The 22,431-nt window shown below is 39.2% G+C and overlaps 1 protein-coding gene across 2 annotated transcripts in view; it reads left to right on the top strand.

Moving 5' to 3' along the window:
• LOC131144522 (SH3 domain-containing protein 3) overlaps positions 1 to 22,431 on the top strand; it is a 71,603-nt gene that overhangs the window by 46,689 nt on the left and 2,483 nt on the right. For both annotated transcript variants that reach the window (XM_058093220.1, XM_058093221.1), the window contains exons 5-6: positions 22,013 to 22,114; positions 22,197 to 22,394. In XM_058093220.1, the coding sequence (XP_057949203.1) occupies positions 22,013 to 22,114; positions 22,197 to 22,394 (300 nt within the window). The remainder of the gene's footprint in view (positions 1 to 22,012; positions 22,115 to 22,196; positions 22,395 to 22,431) is intronic.

The following is a 22,431-nucleotide window of genomic DNA, read 5'->3' as shown; positions in this document are numbered from 1 at the left end:
GATAGTTGCAAAATAGTGGCGGGTCACTCAAGACAGTGTCTATTTTGGCGATTCTGGCATCTCTCCATCATATTCTAAGATTCTTATGGGCCCAATCTGACAGGTCATCCATAACAAATTCTCCCCATAAAGGGATTCTAGAACTCTTCAACACCAGTCATACAATTGAATAGCATTGTCATCTAGACCAATAGTGCAAAGCTCAACTTTGATGTTCCTGCAGTGCGGTGAAAGCAAAAGTATTTTCCAGCCCTAAAACCCACTAGTAGGGCCATCCTTCGCCTGAGGAATTTCCCTTTCACATGATAAGGACCGTGAGCTCGATCTTCTTGGTAATCTCTTCGTGCATTATGGCTTGCTCCCTACGAATAGCTTATTTTTTTATGTAGCGTCACTCAAAAAACTTCTCTCCCTCTTTAATGAGAGCACTGAGTAAGTTAGAGAGGGATTCCAAGATCTCGTCAAATTGAGGCTTTATCATATTGGTCATTTAGCCTTTAGCCTGCTTCAACCCAATTTGATTTGGGTTGGCAAGCTACTCTTAGGAATGTAAAACAAATCCCACCCAAGTCCTTAAGGAACTCAGTCCTAATTGGTTTGGGAATCTTAACGAAATCCTAATTGGATTTAGGAATCATAACTTAAATAGATATCCAAATGAAATTGGGGAATCATAGCAAACATAATAGAAATCCTAACTGATTTGATAATCTAAATTGAACAAAAATCCGAAATTTGATTTGAGAATATTAACACGTACTTAAGAAATCCCAATTGATATTTGGAATCCTAACACCAAAATGCCTAAAGAAGAGTGCAGCAGTAAAATCATTGAATGAAACCTCTAAGGAGCTTCGCAATTCTCAGGTTGGCTTTCTCAAAATCAAATTAACTATAGGTCTATCACTTGACATACTGGAAGTTCGATGCTCTCAAGTCCAAGATTGCCACTAGTCTGAATATTATTGTTCTGATAGAAAACAGAAGGGAGTGATGGATATCAATGTACCTTCGAGTACCTCGACGCTCTTTGTCTCATGATAATCCCTACGTGGCTGCCCCTAAAAAACTGAGTATGGGCTTGGGTTCACAATGGGGATCAATAATGCTATTTTTTGGTTCCTCCAAATTAAAATAAATCTTTGTTTACCTCTATGGTGCCAAAGCCTAGAAAAAGTTGGCACGACTGTTTTATTTGCTTGAGGGCCTTGCAGTGTACCTGGCAGGTCATAGTCTATCTCCATCAATGAAGACGTTTGTCGGCAAAATGCAACATATTATTTCTGTAATAATTGAGGGCATTCATTACGGATTGCTATTGGATTGCAGTCCTTTTACTCTAGCCTCAATTGAGAATCAAGCCTTTGCTTTGCTGAGATTTATAAGAACAGAGCAAGTATTGGGTCTTCCTTCATTGATGTTGGCAAAAATTTCTCGTGCTCTCTTCTCTTGTTTTGGTGAAGGCTTGGTGGCTTCTCATGTCATGGGAGGATTTCTTTGCAAATGAGTTTTAGGACAGACTCTTTATCCTCTGCCAAACCAACAACAAGGCCACTGCTCTTATCGTTTGCTCCTCTCTCTACCTCTGTTTTTAATTTGCCCGGGCTAGCGTGGGAGATCTAACAGGTCGGAGCGGGTGAAGGAACTCATGTAGGCACTCAAATATCCAAGGTTTATAGACACAATGTCTAAACAGGTACTCGGGATATCACCCACTACTGATGTTTTGTCTCCCTGGGTGGGGCGCAGGGGAGGGAGGAGGGGACCAGGCGAGGCGCGGACCGCTGGGGAGGGGAGCAGGGGGCGCAGGGGGGAAGAATCAGGAGCAAGACGAAGAATCTAGGGGGGTGGGGAGGAGGCTGTCACTGGGAATCACGGTACACAGCCCTTGCATGATAACCGATCCACCCGCCGATAAAAAATCTATTTGACTTCTATTGGGGTCCCGTGGAACGGTTAGGAAGTGTCCGGTCTCTCGTGTAGAGGAGGATGCAGGAGCCGAAAGCAGATGACAGAGCGAAGCAAGGTCATTGCCCAGACTCAGTTTGTCGCCAGAAAGCCAGATCCGCTGGTTCCCGCTCAGAATTTTTATTATCTCTTCCCATCTCTTCCCAACGTGTTCATGGCAGAGCGCCGCCAGAACGAGGGGCGCACAGCCCGGGGAGGCCGGGAGAATACAGGCAGAGCGGCCCAAAAGGGGGGGCGCGGAGAAGGGGGTGACGAAGCCAGGAGGAGCAGAAGCACGAAGGGAGGAGGAGCGCTTGTCCGAAGACCCAGCCGGGAGTGGAGACGGCGAGCCCCCTACCGAAGGGACAACCCAACGGGAGCGGGGAAAGGGGGGGGGTGAGAAGAAGGCCGACGCTACGACTCCGGCGGATGTGGGGGGCGGGGCCGGGGACCAAAGGGAAAGCGGGGGGGAGGGAGCGAGGGCGCATAGCGGGCATCCCCCACCCACGTAGGGGCGGGAAGCAAGGAGTGGAAGGCGGCGGCAGGGCAGGGGGAGCCCACAAGGGCCAGGCGGGGACGGAGACCACGGAAGGGGGGCCCGATATTCCAAGGGGGCGAGCGAAGACTAGGGGGGGGAACGAACGGCGGGACCTGCACACGTATAGAATGATGCAGGAACCCTCGCATATTTGACACCGTACCCGGGCGCCAACACAACGTGTTGCTTCGGGGCGACGACCTAGCCCACCCTCGCCCACTTTTCGCTACACCTGGGTGGTTCAAGTGCAACGCGTCGCTTGTAGGGGACACCCCAGCAAATATTCAGTAAGTATTCATATCATAGTGATCTGACAAATTTTATGCTGGCTGTTAGCCACCTAACGCAACCCTCCTCCTTTTCCCGGGCTTGGGACCGGCTGTGTGTGAAAAAATTAGGACATTAAGTGCATGATAGGCGGTGTTATACATCTAATCTCTATCTCTTGATCCAAATTGCTTAGGATCAATCCAGATTCTGCCCTCCCCAATTTAACCTTCAATCTTCCATTAAACAATCCAGGCTCATTAAACCTGGCCCATAACCCAAGCTGCACAAGCAGATCAGTCCAGCACAGGCTATGCCCGGCTGAATTTGGTGATATTTTATTTTGACTGTAGTTGCGTGACATTAACATTCTCTTGTAGAAAATCAATTCTGCTCATGATTTTTTATTTCTAATGATGAGATATTAGCCTCCGCCAGTGGCTATTGAATCTGATATGTGATAAATTGCGGCAGACTGAGATTTTGCTCATTCTTGCTACATATTCTAATATACCATGAGAAATCCATGTCTTTTTGTGAAAGATGGGAAGCAACAATGGCGATGAAGGATCAATTTGATCCCTTGGCTCAAAAGGTGGGCAAATGAAAGACCCTAGGGTTTTATTATAGGGAAGTTGGGGAAATTGAAAGGATGGAAAATTGAAAGAGAAATGAGGTCTATCATTCTGAGAGGATCTGCCTCCGAATTAGCTAAAGGCTCTGAATTATGTTATTTCTTGAATGAAAAAGCCCTATATGGTTATCTATAGGTCAGGGAACCCTGCTCCTATTCGGAATGTAAAAAATCCCAATCCAAGTCCCTAATAGAATCAATCCTAATTGATTTGGGGATCCTAACACATTAAATAGAAAGCCTATTTGATTTGAGACTATAACATTAAATAGAAATCCTAATTGATTTGGGAGTCCTAACACCTTAATTAGAGATCCTAATTGATTTGGGAATCCTAACACCTTAATTAGAAATCCCAATTGATTTGGGAATCCTAACATTCTCGCCTCCTTGTAATCAGCCTTGTCCTCAAGACTGAGCAGCAATAAACTCTGGGAATCTCTCCTCCAAGGATTGATAAGTTTCCCTAGTTGCATCTTTAGCTCGTAAGTGAGATCAGTGAACTAAAACTTCTTTGATGTCTCAAATTCTACATTTGACCACTCGGCGGTCCAGAATTGCTTGTGACAGCAGTTGAATCTCACCAATAGGTGCAATATCAGGCGAGTGGCGCTGCACAATAACTTGCTCCCCGAACTTCTTCTTGAGGCAAGAGAATTGAACAACTGGATGTACCTTAGAACCTATTGGGGTGTCAAGGCAATGAGCAACAATGCCTATACGTTTCAGGATCTTATAAGGTCCATAGAGTTGAGGAGACAACTTTGTTGAAGAACGAACAGTCACTGATATATGTCTATAGGGCTGTAGCCTGAGAAAAACCCAATCTCCCATTGAGAATTCCCTTTCACTATGATGCTTATCAGCTTGCTTTCTTATGAGCTTGGGCTGCAGAAAGGTTTTCCTTAAGGAGCTGAAACACTTTGTCTCAATCATGTTCTATTAAAAAAAAAAATTGTCTCAGTCATGTAACTCCTTGTCAACTTGATCAATTCTGGAGGATCTAGCTGAGTATCTAGCAAGGGCAGGAGAAGCTCAAACAGCCTCTAATGAAGTTTGACAGAGAAATGATGAGTGATATTGTACCACCATTCAGCCCATGGAAGCTATCACACCCAATCCTTCGGTTTGTCGCTAGAAAAACAACATGGATAAGTCTCCAAGATTTGATTGTGGATGATATGCAGTGTTCATATTCAATTGTGTTCATTACAAATGGGAAAGCTCCTCCCAAAAGTTGGTGGTGAAAACTTTGTCATGATCAATAACAATAAACTGAGGAATTCCATGCAACTTGACAATGTTCTCAACAGCGCAAGCAACACTTGTAGCAATATAAGGGTGAGTTATGACACAAAAATGAGAATATTTTGCGAGTGTGCACAACAACAAAAATAGTAGATTTACCATGAGATGGTGGCCGTTCCTCAATGAAATCCATGGAAAGGCCCAAGCTTATTTTGGAATAGGAAGATGCTGTAGAAGGCTTGGACTTGCCACTGTTTCACCCTTCTGTCATTGACAAACATAACATTCTACCAAACTTTTTGATTTCACCCTTCATTTCCTTCCAATAAAACTCCTAAGAAATGCACTTGCAGGTTCGAAGAAATCTAGAGTGACTTGCAACTGGTGGGTATTATTCTTGCTGTATGATTTTATTGTGGGTTGAATTAGGGACTAATAAAACCCTCCCTTTATACAGCCAGTGTATAGAGTCCCAAAAGTTAGGAGGGACTGAAGTTGACTCTTCTTGTAGCCTTTAGATAATATCTCCAGTATCTGTATTTTGCCACTATTCCTTCTTAATTTAGTCAGGAGTGGTAAATGCAGGTACATAAATAGCTACAAGTTCAACTTGCTCAAGAATTTGTGAGAGCGCATCTGCCTCCACATTCTTTACTCTTTTTTTTCGTAACTAATCTTATAGTCATAGCCTAACAATTTTGTGACCCATTTTTGTTATTCCATGGAAGAGATTCGTTGCTCCAGTAAATACTTCATGCTTTTGTGATTAGTTTGGATTTGGAAATGCTGACCAATTAAATAGAGTCTCCACTTTGTAATTGCATGCACAATGGCTAGCATCTCTTTGTCATAAACAAACATGCTGATGTGGGATGGAGAAATAGCATTACTGATAAAAGCAATGTGGATTCTGTCTTGCATTAAAACTGCACCAATGCTAACACTTGATGCATCAAACTCAATGATGAACACCTAGTTGAAATATGGCAAGGCAAGAACTGGTGTGGTGGAAATTGCGTGCTTAAGCATGACAAAGGCTTGTTAAGCTTCTTGACTCCATTTGAATGCATCTTTTTTCTAGCCTTTCATCCTAACTAGGTTTATGTTGTAACTCCTTTAGTGCTCAAAGTTGTACTTGGCACCTATGTCTCTCCTTTTTAAGAAGCTTCTACATACGATAGCTTAAAACTGTAGTGACATTACTACAACATTTTCATTTAAGAGTCACTTTCTAGCTGTTCACAGTGAACTTCTTAGCACTCATAGTCTTTTTAGTGGCAACAAAAAGAAATCAACATGCAACTCATGATTTTGCATAGTAAGTTTAACCTTCGGACACTCGCTTTGATATGTCAAGGTCCTTCCATCTACAACCTTCACATCAAACTTTTCACATTGCTGCACATGATAGGTTAGCTATTTAGCAATTTTAGCATCCATGAAATTATTAGCGCTTCCTGTATCAATTAAGATAGTGACAGGTTGGCATTCTAGGAAGCCATTAATTTTAATGGTTTGATGATTGGCATACCCATCTAAAGCATGAACTTAAGAAGTGATATATTCATCCTATCATCAAATTCCAAATCTTCCTGACCTAAATTAGCCCAGTCATCCCCAGCCTCTTCTAGCTCTCCCACTAGTTGAATCATCAAGAGTTTCCCTTTTTTGCAACGACTTCCCCTATACCACTTTTCACAATGCCATGACAAACACTTCGCCATTTTCTCTTAAGTTCTTCAGTCAGTGTTTGTTATGAGGATTGTGAGGAGCAGGTGGTGTGATAGTGTTGTTGACATTGCTTGCTAATGGTTTTGCAGGAGCGACATGGTTCTTCTCTCAACTTCTCTTCTTCTAACCGTGCAAAGGAAATTGCAGTGGTCATAGTCTATGGCCGACGCTCTTTGACCTCATGCTAAATGTCAGGTAGGAGACTTTCAATAAAAGTACTAACAAGTTCGCTTTCATTCCAATCTTCTTTCTGTTTGATAGTTGCTAAAAAATCGTGTCTGGTACTCCAAGACAGTGCTAATTTGGCGTATTCTGGCAATCTCTCCATCAATATTCTAATATTCTATGGGCCCAAATCTGACAGGTAATCCATAAACAAATTCTCCCCATAAAGGGATTCTAGAACCTGCTTCAAACCAGTCATACAATTGAATAGCATTGTCATCTAGACCAATAGTAGCAATCTCAACTTTAGATGTTCCTGCAGTGCGGTGAAAGCAAAAGTATTTTTCAGCCCCTAAAACCCAACTAGTAGGGCCATCGCTGTCCCACTGAGGAAATTTCACTTTCACATGATAAGGACCGTGAGCTCGATCTTCTTGGTAATCTCTTTCGTGCATGTATGGCTGCTCCCTACGATTAGCTAATGTAGAGTCATCTTCATCTCCCTCTTTAAATGAAGATGCACTGAGTAGTTTAGAGAGGGATTCCAAGATCTCTTCAAATTGAGGCTTTAATCATATTGGTCAGTTTAGCCTTTAGCCTAGCTTCCAACCCAATTGATTTTGGGTTGGAAGCTACTCTTAGGAATGTAAAAAAATCCCAACCCAAGTCCTTAATGGACTCAGTCCTAATTGGTTTGGGAATCTTAAAACGAAATCCTAATTGATTTAGGAATCATAACATTAAATAGATATCCAAATTGATTTGGGAAGCATAGCACATTAAATAGAAATCCTAACTGATTTGATAATCATAACATTGAACAAAAATCCTAATTGATTTGAGAATATTAACACGTTAATTAGAAATCCCAATTGATTTTGGAATCCTAACACCAAAATGCATGAAAGGAAGAGTGAAGAAGTAAATCATTGAATTAACCTCTAAGGAAGCTTCTCTCAATTCTCAGGTTGTTGCTTTCCAAAATCAAATTAACTATATGGTCGATCAACTTGACATACTGTAAGTTCGATGCTCTCAAGTCCAAGATTTCCACTATTCTGAATATTATTGTTCTGGATAGAAAACAGAAGGGAGTTATGGATATCAATGTACCTTCTAGTACCTCGACTGCTCTTTGTATTCATGATACATCCCTACGTGCTGGCCCCTAAAAAACTGAGTATGGAATTGAGTTCACAATGGGGATCAATAAATGCTATTTTTGGTTCATCCAAATTAAAAATATATTTGTTTACCTATATAGGTGCCAAAGCCATAGAAAAGTTGGCACGACTGTTATTTGCTTGAGGGCCTTGCATGTACCTGGCAGCATAGTCTAGCTCATCAATGAAGACTTTGTCGGCAAAAGCTGCAACATATTATTCTGTAATATTGAGGGAATTCATTACGGATTGCTCATTGAGTTGCAGTCCTTTGACTCTAGCTCAATTGATCAAGCCATTGCCTTTGCTGAGATTTATGAGAAGCAGAGCAAGTATTGGGTCTTCCTTCATTGATGGGTGGCAAAATTTCCTTCGTGCTCTCTTCTCTTGTTTTGGTGAAGCTTGGGTGGCTTCTCATGTCATGGGAGGATTTCTTGCAAATGAGTTTTAGAAAAACTAAAAAAGGACAGGCCTTGTGTAAATTTTTTCCTACTTTGTGGATCTTTTGGATCACGTAGTTTCAAGAATCTTCAAGGATTACATATCTTCCCCTCAATTTTTGTGGACCCTCAATTTTTTTGGAGAATTGTCTTTCTTGCCTTTTTTTTTGGCTTATCTGTTTGGGCTTTTTTGGGGTTGTTGCTGCCCGACCTTCAAAGGGATTGGAGGGCAGATCTTTTGTAATTGTTTTGGCTTTTCTTTGGCTTTTTTCTCTCGAGGACATCTTGTTCTCCTTGTATAGTACATCCTTTTCAGATATTATATTTTTTCTTATCAAAACAAAGAGTTTTTGAAGGATAGTTGCAAGAAAATAATAGATGTTGAGTTCTTACACCAACTTAGCAAACTGGACTTTAAAGGAATAAGACTTGAATGTCACAGTTGCAGTCAATGCCCAAAGAAAAAAAATATATAAATATTGAGGAGCATATCTAAACTAGGAAGCTGAGATTGGAGAAGAGCTCTTCCAATGATCATATTGTCTATGCAATTGATTACTCATGAATGAAGATGAATTATTCAATTAGCTACCAATAATTTATGCTTTTACTTGAGGCTGAGTTCATTTTTAAACCTTGGGAGGGGGGGCTGAATGGCTGATAAATTATGCGAATATGGTATTTTATTTTTCTTTGGTTTGATATATTTAGGGAATTTTTATTTGGGTGATATTTTTTGGATTTTAGGTAATAGGAAAATGGTATTTTGAGTTGAGTTAGGTTTCCAATAGTATTTTCCTTGCTCTCTAAGCATTGTTTTATTTATTTTTTTGATTGGTGAAAAGAGGATATATTAAAGGAGCATCAAGGGGATGCCAAACCATAGTACAAGAAATCAAGCAGGGTGTCACAAAAATAAAAAATTTCATTAAACTCATTTGCTACAAGCTCACTATGCCAACTAGTAACTGGCTAACTGCAGTAAACCACTGTTCTTTGCTGAACTGAAGCGGAAAGATTGAATTTTTGAAAACCCTTTATTCCTCTCTTTCCGTGCACACTAGAAAATTGCGAGAGCTGAGAGGATCGATAGACAAAGCCTTCCTATGTTCCTTTGCCTGAATCCCTCTCCAGGCCCAAAGTTGCCCTCCCACAGATCAAGCGGTAACCCACCTTTGTCCGATAAGAGTCAAAGCCACATTTCAAAGATTTCTAGTCCAGGGGCAATGGAGAAGGGTGTGGTCTACTCATTCAGCCTCAGCCATGCAAAGGGCGCATCTGTTGGCAATGGAGAACCCCCTTCCCTGCAAGTTGTCCAGGGACAAGATCTCACCATGAGCTGCTACCCAGGTAAAAAAGGCAACCTTATTTGGGAAAGCTGTCTTCCATAATTGAGACCAAGGGGAGTGAATGTTGATTGATTCTCGGATAAAAAGTTTTCCGTGAAAAATCTGACAGTGAAGACCCCCCTTCCTGTCCAAGGACCAAACAGGAAGGTTACGAGTGTTTGAGGCTGGATCTTGTAAAGATGACTGTAGAAATCAGTGAGCTGGTTAAGTGACCAATCTTCCACATTTCTATGAAAAGGGATATTACAGAAAACCCCCTGTAATGATGCTTGAAGCTGCTGACTAATGCAAGCATCTCTATCACAAGCTGAGACCAAGGGGAGTGAATGTTGATTGATTCTCGGATAAAAAGTTTTTTGTGAAAGGATCTGACAGTGAAGACTCCCCTTCCTGTCCAAGGACCAAACAGGAAGGTTACGAGTGTTTGAGGCTGGATCTTGCAAAGATGACGGAAGAAATCAGTGAGCTGGTTAAGTGACCAATCTTCCGCATTTCTATGAAAAGGGATATTCCAGAAAACCCCCTGTAATGATGCTTGAAGGTGCTGACTAATGCAAGCATCTCTATCACAAGCTATGTTGTAGATGGCTGGAAATGAGACGCTGAGAGCCTCCAGATAAATCCACACATCATGCCAAAAATAAATGTTGTCTCCATCACTCACGTGAAATCTAAAGAGGGAGAAATATTCATCCCAACCTTTCCTAATGTATTTCCACACCGCTGTGCCATATGGTCCTCTGCCAGTCCGAGAGGTGAGCGTGGGACTGTGGGAGTAACCAAATATTTGAGGGGAATTGTACTTCAATAATTTGTTTCTGACCTTTTGTAGTACTTCCTGTTCCCTGTTGTCTCTGTCCAAGTAATCTCACTGATGAAGGAAAAATTCTCACAAGATGTTTTGAAATTTTGTTGGCTCATTCAGTTTATTTTCAAATTGATAGGATTTGAATGGATTGTTTAGGGTGCCTGCTTTGGTCAGGATATTGGTGGTTTTTCTTGTAAAAAAGGGATTTGGGAGGATGAAGTAGGGCTGTAGAGGATAGACATAGTTTGTTATTTATATTATTATGCAAGCATACAATACTTAGTTCATTACCATAATAGCTTGATATATGTTGTGTTTTGATTTTATGAATGTTTTATGAATAAATGAAAGTACAACTGAGAACATCTTGACCTTTGAACTTCTTATTATATTGAAATTTGGGACAGCAATATAATTAAAACAGCTCTAATAAGTTATCTATTCGTATTTACTTTTTAGAAATTTAGTAACCATAAGGAAACTCTGCCTGTGATGCACTTAATGTCTTAATTTTTTCACACACAGCCGGTCCCAAGCTTGGGTAAAGGAGGAGGGTTGCATTAGATAGCTGACAGCTAGCGTAAAATTTGTCAGATCACTATGATATGAATCCTTACCGAGTATTTTCTGGGGCATCCCCTACGAGCGACGTGTTGTACTTGTACCACCCGGTTGTAGCGAAAAGTGGGCGAGGGTGGGCTAGGTCGTTTCCCTGAAGCGACGCGCCGTGTCGGCTAGTTTTTTTATTTGAATTACTTCTATTTTTTTTTTCTTTTGTTTTTGTAAATACGAAGAAAAAATTCGAATTTCTCTCCTATTTACTACGGCAACGAAGAATCAAATTATCACTATATTTATTCCCTTTTCTACTTCTTCTTCCAAGTGCAGGATAACCCCAAGGGGTTGTTGGTTTTTTTCTACCAATTGGGGCCTAGGTACGGTGTCAAATATGCGAGGATTCTTGCGTCATTATGGACATGGGCAGGTAAAGACGTTAGTTCAGGAAACTAGGATTAGATTAGTAACTTGGAATATAGGGACAATTACGGTAAAAACATGGAAATTATGGATACAATGATCAAAAGAAGAATTAATATAATTTGCCTTCAAGAAACTAAGTGGGTGGGGGAGTAAGTTAGAGAAATTGATAAATTAAGATTTAAACTTTGGTACACTGGAAAAGAAAAACATAAGAATGAAGTAGGAATTATTATAGACAAAAAATTAAAAGATAGTGTTGTTGATGTAAATAGAGTAGGGGATAAAATTATAAAAATCAAGATGGTATTATGACAAGATATAATAAATATCATTAGTGCTTATGCTCCTCAAGTCGACTTAGCATAAAATCTTAAGAGACAATTTTGGGAAGATATGGATAGTATATTATACAAGGCATACGAGGGACTGAGAAAATATTTATAGGAGGAGATTTGAATGGACACGTTGGAAGGGATGATAAAAATTATGAGAGGATACATAGAGGATATGGATATGGAGACGAAAATGAGCCTGAGGAGATGATTTTAGACTTCGTTATGTCATATGATTTTAGTATAATGAATACTTACTTTAAGAAGAGAGAAGAACGTTTAATAACCTTTAAAAGTGGACAAAATAGAAGTCAAATAGATTTTTTTTTAACTAGGAGGGTAGATCGTTTATCATGCAAGGATTGTAAAGTTATTCCAGGTGAAAGCCTAACCGCACAACATAGAGTCTTAGTGCTAGATATATGTATTAAAAAATGGAAGAAAAAAGATAAAATTAACTAATGTAAGAGAACTAGGTGGTTTAACCTAAAAGACGAAAATATAGGAAAATTTAAAGATAAAATGATCAAAGATGGGGATTGGACTATTGAGGATGAGATAGATACAAATACTCTTTGGAGTAGATTTGCTAGCTTTATTAAAAAATAGCAAAAGAGATTTTAGGTGAATCAAGGGGAAGATTCTCAAATAGCAAAGAAAGTTGGTGGTGGGATAAAAATGTACAAAAAGCCATAAAGACAAAAATAATTTGGTATAAAACGTGACAAAAATGTAGAAACAAGGATAACTTTGAAAAGTATAAGGAGGCAAGAAAAGATGCAAAAAAGGCTGTTAGTGAAGCTAAATACAGATCATTTAATAGTTTGTATGATAAATTAGATACAAAAGAAGGGGAAAGAGATATATTTAAACTTGCTAAAGCTAGAGAAAGGAAGAGTAAGGATTTAGGAAATGTAAAATGTATAAAAAATGAGGATGATATTGTCTTGGTTAAGGACGAAGACATTAAAGAAAGATGGCAAAGTTACTTTAGTAAGTTGTTTAATGAAAACCAAATAGAAGACTTAAACTTAGAATTGTCAAATGAGGAAAAGACTAAAAATATGAGATTTATTTGCAAAATTAGAGTTAATGAAGCCAATTTTGCACTAAAAAAGATGAAAAATGGGAAAGCTATGGGACTAGATAACATCCCAATTGAAGTTTGGAAATGCTTAGGTGATAACGGAATTATATGGTTAACTAATTTATTTATTACAATTGTAAAAACTAAGAAAATGTCAGATGAATGGAGTAAAAACACTTTAATACCTATATATAAAAACAAAGGAGATATTCAAAATTGTAATAACTATCGTGGAATTAAACTTATGAGTCATACGATGAAACTATGGGAAAGGGTAGTTGAACAAAGATTAACGTTAGAAACGAAGATCTTAGAAAATCAATTTGGTTTTATTCTTGGGAGATCTACCACAGAAGCAATATATCTTTTAAGAAGATTAATGGAAAAGTTTAGGGAACAAAAGAGGGAGTTGCATATGATATTTATTGACCTTGAGAAAGCATATGATAGGATACCTAGGGAAGTTCTATGGTGGGTTTTAGAAAAAAAGGGTGTATGTAGTAGGTATATTGATGTCATTAAGGATATGTACGATGGAGTAATGATTAGTGTAAGGACTATAGATGGAGAAACAAGAGAATTTCCAATCACCATAGGTGTACATCAAGGATCATCTTTTGAGTCCTTATCTTTTTGCTTTAGTGATGGACCAATTGACTAATAGTATTCAAAAGGAGGTTCCATGGTGTATGTTGTTTGCAGATGATATTATATTAATCGATAATACTAGGGATGGAGTAGAGGCTGAGTTAGAATTATGAAGAGAAACTTTGGAATCTAGAGGCTTTAGGATAAGTAGAAATAAGACAGAATATATGAAATGTAATTTTAGTAATGATAGGAGGAATAGTGGAGACAAAGTTAAACTTGATGATGAAAAAATAAATAACTTTTATAGATTTCAATACCTTGGATCTATTATGCAAGCAAAGGGGGAAATTGAAGATGATGTAATGCATAGAGTTAAAGTAGGTTGGGTAAAAAAGAGAAGTGCTTCAAGTGTGCTCTATGATCGTAGAATACCCTTAAAATTGAAAGGGAAGTTTTATAAGATAGCTATAAGACCAGCTATGCTTTATGGATTGGAATGTTGGGCGACGAAGAAACATAATATCCAAAAAGTAAATGTTGCTACGATGAGAATACTTAGATGGATGAGTGGTATAACATTGAAAGATAAATTAAGGAATGAACATATTCGCAGTAAGTTAGGTGTAGCTCCTATAGAGGATAAGATAAGGGAGGTATGTTAAAATCTCAATCCCGAGTATCTTTGTAAATAATATACAAATTAGGGAAGTGGGTAATTATGGGGGATTTGATATTATTCAGTAGGAAATTGTTTCCTTGTGTAGAAGAGGTAATTGTATTATATATATTGGGATGTACATATGAACAAAATTAATGAAGAAAATATTTCAATCGTTTCTTCCTTCATGGTATCAGAGCTAGGTTTTCTTAAACCTAGCTGAATGATGGCTAACAGCAGAGGCTCTACCTCCTCTGCAAACATCACCGGTGACTCAGAGGCCACATCCGGTGGGGGTTTGAATGGGATGGATAACACAACCTTTCCACTCTCATTGGAAAAACTAAACGGAAAAAATTTCCGTGAATGGGCTCAGTCCATGAAATTGGTGATTGAGGGAAAAGGGAAGCTTGGTTATCTTACCAGTGAGCGGAGGAAACCAGACCCTTTCGACGCTGTAGCCTTGCAAAGATGGAGCTCCAAAAACTCCATGGTCACAGCTTGGCTCGTCAACTCGATGCAACCATCAATCGGAAAAGTCTACTTATTCTTGCCAATGGCGAAGGAAGTCTGGGAAGCCGTACGTGAGACATACTCCGATGTCGAAAGCTACTCACAAATCTTCGACATCAAGACCCGATTGTGGCAGATGAGGCAAGGTGAGAGAGGTGTTACTGAGTATTTCATGGAGATGACTCATCTTTGGCTGGAGCTCGATCTGAGCATCGACAAGGAGTGGGAGTGCTCCGGCGATAGCACGCGATAGTGAAGCAGGCTTGAAAACGAGAGGGTCTTCGAGTTTCTTGCCGGCCTGAATCGAGAACTTGACGACGTGAGGGGACGGATCCTTGGCCGGCGACCTCTCCCTTCAACCCGAGAAGTCTTCACAGAGGTCAGGAGGGAAGAGAACAGGAGGCGTGTGATGCTGTGGCCTCAAAATGAACCTGCTGGGCTGGACCTCCCCGTACCCGTATCCGCCCAAAAATTAAATGGGCACGCTGGGCCGGATGTCTCGGCCGTTGTATCAAAAGGCCCAAGGGGACCTAGTCAACGATCACAAAGAGGCAAATTATGGTGCGAATATTGCCGAAAAACAGGTCATTCAAAATATACGTGCTGGGAGATTCATGGAAAACTGGCATATTGGAAACTGAGACAATACCAAAAAAATCGTGGGTACCAGGCTAGCACTGACGGATCAACTGAAAGATTACAAGGAGAGAACAACAATACCCCTTCCAGCAGTGCATTCAGTCCTGAACAGTTGGATCAGCTATATAAGATGATTTCATTAATGCAAACATTGGGTCAGTCTTCCTTTGGTTCCCTGGCTCACCGAGGTAATTATCTGTCAGCTTTAAATACCACATCCAGTTACAAATCTCCATGGATAAATGATTCGGGTGCATCCGATCATATGATTGGGTCTTATCAATATTTTTCATCCTACTCACCATATCCCGGGAATTTGATGGTAAAAATTGCTGATGGCTCTCTCTCACCAGTTACTGGAAAAGGAAGTATTCGCATATCTGATTCCTTAAATTTACAATTGGTCTTACATGTCCCCAAGTTATCGTGCAATCTGTTATCTATCAGTCAGTTAACAAAAGACTCGAATTGTTCCGCTAAATTTGTTTCCTCTCATTGTGTTTTTCAGGACCTATCATCGGGGAAGACGATTGACACTGCTAAAGAGTATGAGGGACTCTACTACTTTGAGGAGGCAAGTTTGAGTGAACTATGTAATACTGTAATTTGTGATTTTGCATCTACTTCTAGAAATAGTGAACTTTTGTTATGGCATTCACGAATGGGTCATCCCAATTTTCAATATTTAAAACGTTTGTTTCCTTCTCTTTGTTCAAATAAAATGGCTTCTGAGTTTTAATGTGACGTATGTGAGCTTGCTAAACATCGTCGTACTTCTTTTCCATCATCCATATACAAACCATCTTGCCCATTTGCTATGTTTCACCGTGATGTATGGGGTCCCTCACGTTCCCTAAATCGCACCAATATAAAATGGTTTGTGACCTTTATCGATGACCATACTCGTCTTTGTTGGGTCTACTTACTGAAAGATAAAACTGAAGTCTGCTCCATTTTCATCAATTTTCATACCATGATTCATACACAGTTCCAGACTCATATTCAGATTCTACGTACTGATAATGGTATGGAATATTTTAATACCATCCTGGGAACTTATCTTCAAGATAATGGGATTGTTCATCAAAGTTCTTGTGTGGATACCCCTAAACAAAATGGGGTTGCTGAACAAAAAAATAGACATATACTTGAAGTAGCTCGGGCATTAATGTTTACTACCCACATGAAACATTATTTTTGGGGCGATGCCATCTTAACAGCCACACATCTCATTAATCGAATGCCAAGTCGAGCACTTTCATTTGTCACCCCTCTTCGGAAATTCCACGAACACTTTCCTACCTCTCGACTCCCTTCCAGTCTCCCACTGAAAATCTTTGGTTGTACTGCTTTTGTTCATGTCCATGCACACCATCGCGATAAATTGGATCCTCGTGCCATTAAATGTGTCTTCCTTGGTTATTCACCTACCCAAAAAGGCTACAAATGCTATGATCCGGTCTCAAAACGACTGTTCGTTAGTCTTGATGTCACTTTCTTTGAAACCACTCCTTATTTCCCAAAGCCCTCTCTTCAGGGGGAGAAATGGAGTGAAGATCGGTTGTTTGATCTCTTTACTACTGAATCTGCGTCATTCTCTCCAGTTACTCCAGTTACTCCATTCCCTGACCCATCTATCGAGCCTTCCATTGCATTACTTCCCGACTTGCCAAACACAATAGAACACTTACCCTTAGGGGGAGATGCAGGAGAGCAAAACAACGCAGACATACTGGTTTACTCAAGAAAGCCGAAATAAAGGAGAGGGAGAATCTCATACCTAAGGCACCAAGAGTGTTGGAAACGGTGATTGCTCTGAATAACCATGAGCCCTTGCCTAATCCCGATCTTGTAATTGAGTCTTCCTCTGATAATCCCGCACTTGATGATATCAATTTACCTATTGCAATTAGAAACAAACCAGGTCATGTACTCAATACCCTTGGTCGAAATACATGTCTTATAAAAGTTTGTCTACAGGATATCGTGCATTTGTCTCTAACCTTGACAAGATGAAAATGCCAAAAAACATTCAGGAAGCTCTAAAAATACCAGAATAGAGAGAGGCAGTCATGGAAGAAATGCGAGCCCTAGAAAAAAATGGAACTTGGAAGTTGACAGATCTACCGAAGGGGAAGAAGCCAGTGGGTTGTAAATGGGTCTTCACAGTGAAATATAAATCTGATGGAACAGTTGAAAGATATAAAGCCAGACTTGTTGCAAAAGGCTTTACATAGACTCACGACATTGATTATACCGAAACATTTGCACCAGTGGCAAATTTAAATACAGTTCGGGTTCTCTTGTCCCTGGCAGCCAATTTAGATTGGCCACTACAACAACTTGATATTAAAAATGCTTTCTTAAATGGAGAATTAGAAGAGGAAGTATACATGACTATACCACCAGGATTCAGTAGAACAGGTGAAGAAAACAGAGTGTGTAAACTAAAGAAATCGTTATATGGCCTCAAGCAATCTCCTAGAGCGTGGTTTGAAAGATTCGCAAAGGTACTAAAGAATCAAGGGTATCGAGAAGGGCAATCAGACCATTCACAGTCTGAAGGAGGTAAGAGAACAATCCTAATAGTGTATGTTGATGATATAATCCTTACTAGCGATGATACGGTAGAAATGGAGAGATTGAAGAAGGTTCTGGTTACTGAATTTGAAGTTAAAGACTTGGGATAGATGCGGTATTTTTTGGGCATGGAAGTGGCAAGAACGAAAAAGGGAATTAGTGTCTCTCAGTGAAAGTATGTTACTGACCTCCTAGTTGAAACTGACATGTTGGGATGCAAACTCAGTGAAACCACGATAGAAACAGTAAAGAGGGTTGAAGATTGTGGAAAACCAGTAGAAAAGGAGAGGTATCAGAGATTGGATGGCAAGCTGATCTACCTATCACATACTAGACCAGATATTGCATTTGCAGTCAGTGTAGTAAGTCAACCTTTGCATTCACCAAAAGAAGTTCACTTAGATGCTGTATACAAGATCCTTAGATATCTCAAGGGATCCCCGGCAAGAGGACTCTTCTTTAAGAAATGTGAAAGCAAGGAAGTAGAGATCTTTACAGATGCAGATTGGGCAGGATCAGTGGAAGATAGAAGGTCCACCACAGGATATTGTACATTCGTCTGGGGAAACCTCGTGACTTGGAGAAGCAAAAAACAGAATGTTGTGGCTCGTAGTAGTGCTGAAGCTGAATTCAGTGCAGTCGCTCAAGGGATATGTGAAGGATTGTGGTTACGAAAACTATAGGAGGATCTACGGGTCCTGGTGAACTTTCCTATCAAACTCTACAGTGACAATAAGGCAGCTATTAGCATATCTCTTAATCCAGTTCAACATGACAGGACTAAACATGTGGAAGTAGACAGACACTTCATCAAAGAAAAAATTGAAGAAGGAATTATATGTAAGACTTATGTACCAACCAAGGAACAAACTGCAGATATTCTCACTAAAGGGTTGAGACGATAGAGCTTTGATGATCTTATTAGCAAGTTGGAGATGATTAATATTTATGATCCAACTTGAGGGGGAGTGTTAATATCTCAATCCCGAGTATCTTTGTAAATGGTATACAAATTAGGGAAGTGGGTAATTATGGGGGATTTGATATTATTCAGTAGCAAATTGTTTCCTTGTGTAGAATAGGTAATTGTATTATATATTGGGATGTACATATGAACAAAATTAATGAAGAAAATATTTCGATCGTTTCTTCCTTCAAGGGACAACTCAGATGGTATGGACACTTGCAACGTAAACCACATAGTGCACTAGTGAGGAAGAGTGAGTTAGTTACTATGGGGGGCAGTAACAGGGGTTGAGGTAGACCTAAACTAACTTGGGAGGAGATAGTGAGTAAAAATTTAATATCCCTGAATCTGTCAAAAGAAATGGTCCATGATCACATAAATTGGCGGGAAATGATTCATGTAGCCGACCCCACCTAGTGGGACTTAAGGCTTGGTTTTGTTGTTTGTTGTAGTAATCATAAGGAAAAAATAGTTGAAAACAAAAATATTTATGTTTTAGCAATTTATTTGTATTACTTGGTGACTTCCCCTTAGATTCCTTTTGTAATTTACACACTTATAGAAAAAGTAGTTGTAAAGAAAAAGTTGAAAATAGAAAGGAAAAAATCATTAATTAATACCTTGTAGCATAGTTCTCTATTAAAAAGCTTGCAGGATAGTTGTTAAAATTGTATGACTCGATTTGCCAGCCTATTGATTCAAATCTAATAGTTGAATTGAAATGAGCAAGAAATGGCTTGAATCTTACAATTTTCAAATTGAATCTTATGATTCACAATTCAGTAAGCATTTACATCCAAGTATCCAACTTAAATTCAATTGATCCAATTAGTTCCCAATCAAGCACAACTATGTAAGAAGTCCTTTATTCACTATTTTTCAGTACTCACACTATCATTCTCATAGAATAAGCTTAATGGATCTGGTTTGCAGTCTATATAGGCAAGGTTGGCTCTAGGAAGCTTCTATGATAAAACGCTATTATCAATGTATCATTATGTATATTTATTTGTTTGTTTGTTTGTTTGTTTTGTTTTTTTGGTCTTTATGTGTGTGTGTGCATGTTTTTATTTCCCGGGGGGGGGGGGTGGGATTGGGGTTATTTTCATAAATAGTTTTCAATTAATGTGATAAATTCAATAAGAAAATATGTAACTTATAAACTATGAGGGCTGAAGGAATCCACCTTTGTTTTTATGAATGCTAGTCAATGCTCGTCAATTGTTACTGGTTAGAGAATTTGAAACAGTGTACCACTAAATGCTTTAACAAAACTATGGTGCATGATCTGTTGATTCGGTGCCAAATTTGAATTTTTGTGTCAAAGTGCCACTGACAATTGTAAAGAGGGATTAGGTCTGTGTTGGAGGCTATTTTAGACATGATTTTCCTTATGATATGCCTAAAAACTAGCAGACATGCCTATGATGCCGTCAAAGTCATCAGATTAGTTTTTTTGACCTCGTCGTCCTGCTTGATGAGCAGACTGTGCAAGTTGATGAGGATTTAACTTGCAGTGAACATGTTGGGACAGGACTTTTGTTTTTTCAGAAAATAGCAGAATTTCTTTTATTTTGATTGGTGAAAATTTTCATTAATGGCACCAAGGTTGTGCCAGCTCCATATAAAGATAAAATATAATGGATGGGAGGAGAGTTGGGGGTTTACAGCATATGAACACAGAGGGGCGGAGCCAGAAATTTGGTCCATGATGTAAATAGCTAATATCTTAGAGATCACTAATTTAAAGTTTTGATGCCCTATGCATACAATAATTTTATGTATTGATGCCACATTTTAGTCTTGAGGCCTGGCTCAGGTGTTAAATGGATAGGGTGGGGTAAAGGAGGTCTGGGTTTCAAATTGTACCCACCAAAAAATCTGTTCTGATGCCCACACAGCAATATAGCTCGCGCCTGGTTGCTTCATGGGTGTGCATGCATGTGTGCTTTTGTACCCTATGTTTTATTTGTTTATTTTAACCTTGATGTTGTGCATCTGCTAACTTGGTGTCAAGGTTCTGAAATGTTTTTGTCAGTTTCTACGGGTTTAAGATCTGTATAATTGTTTGATGAGAATAAAATTGTTGGGAGTGTGACTGGAGAGTTTTATGATGACAGTGTTGTCTGCAATTTGTTCCATGAAGCAAGCAAATGGATCCATGTGATTACTTATATTCTGCTTTCAATAGCGTGCCAAATCAATCAATTGTTGGTGCTTTTTGTGCATAATTAGAAGCTATGAGTGTATCATAATTCATAATTAGAGTAGTTAGAAGCTTCTTTTATTTATTTATTATTTTATTTTTTTTTTGGGGGGGGGGGGGGGATAGTTGAAGAAGTATTATTAATCCAGAAAGAAGGGTTCAGAGAATGAAGAATGAGATATCCTCCAATAAAAAAACCAATAGGAAAACTAAAAAAACTGCTATTGGAACAAAGCCCTCCAATTTTTTGCACATTATTTAGCTGTACTCCTCTAAACAAATCAGAGTCAAGAGTACCAAAGTGAAGCCAAAAAGGGAACCCTACTAGAAACAAGTCGATAGATATTACTGGACCATGGAAAATTCTACTTTCTAAGGTTCAGGTCCAACCCAATACACCAAACCAAAACAAAAGTAGCTCATCTCCGAAGTAGCTTCCCTTAGTACAATCAAGTTCCGGGCCCTTAGACTTCAGCGCAGAAGGAAACTTCCCAAAGGAGGACTCAGCCAATGCTTCTCTGAAACACCAAAAGCTTGTTCCAATGCACCAGAAAGATGAACCGTACCAAAAAATAAAAATGTGCATTGTCTTGTGACTTTGGAAACAGAGTAAAAACATCCAGAGACTATGCTTTCTAAGGTCTTCTTATCAGGAAATCCTATTGGTATTAATCCTATTAAGGACCGTAGACAAGGTAAAAACCCTAATTTGGAAGTGAGTCTTTGCTTTTTAAAAGAGAAAATGCAAAGGAAACTGAGCATTGTTAGAATCACAAGTTAGATTATAAACAAAAGATATATGAGAAAACTCCCCAGAGGCATCCGAAGCCCAGACTCTCTATTGTGTTTGGAAGAAAAGCAAAAATAATCAAGCACCCTTAATTACTGAAAAAGATCATCTATTTTTTTACACTATTAGAAGCTTTTTTATGCTATCTGAACTAGTGGATATTAAAAGTATGCCTTTTCCTATTTTTTTCTGCCATGCAGTATATTGCTAAGCTAAAAAATTCATTTTTTAGCTTTCTTGTAAAGCTTGGATTTCATATCATTAGTATTGTAACATTACATCACCTTTCACTTCAGATGCAATCAGATGTGTAGAACTGATACCTAGTTTAGCTTGATAAATAACGTGATGTCTGCTGTCTCTTTTAAATATTTCCAGATTATAGATCCTTTGAGGGCAATGATCACTGGTGCTCCTTTGGAAGATGCTCGTCATCTTGCTCAACGTTATAGTCGAATGAGACAAGATGCTGAGGCACAGGTAATCAAAGATCTGGCTATTGGGTTATCTTCCTCCTCTTTTAGCATTTGTTATGTGATAATCAATTTTGACCATAAAACAGGCAGCAGAGACTTCTAGAAGGCAAGCACGGGTAAGAGAAGTGCCAAATCCTGAAAATGCTTCAAAGTTTCATGCAGCAGAATCTAAAATGCAGGAACTAAAAGCCAACATGGCAGTTCTGGGTAAAGAAGCTGCAGCTGCATTGGCTGCTGTTGAGGCACAGCAGCAAAGGCTAACTTTCCAGAGGCTTGTTTCAATGGTACATCTGCACATCATCTTAAGCCAAACTGAACGAA

This window comes from Malania oleifera, chromosome 12 (genome assembly GCF_029873635.1).
Source record: "Malania oleifera isolate guangnan ecotype guangnan chromosome 12, ASM2987363v1, whole genome shotgun sequence".
Lineage (NCBI taxonomy): Eukaryota > Viridiplantae > Streptophyta > Magnoliopsida > Santalales > Ximeniaceae > Malania > Malania oleifera.
Note: the sequence above shows the minus strand (reverse complement) of the source record. Positions and strands in the feature narration are given on the sequence as shown.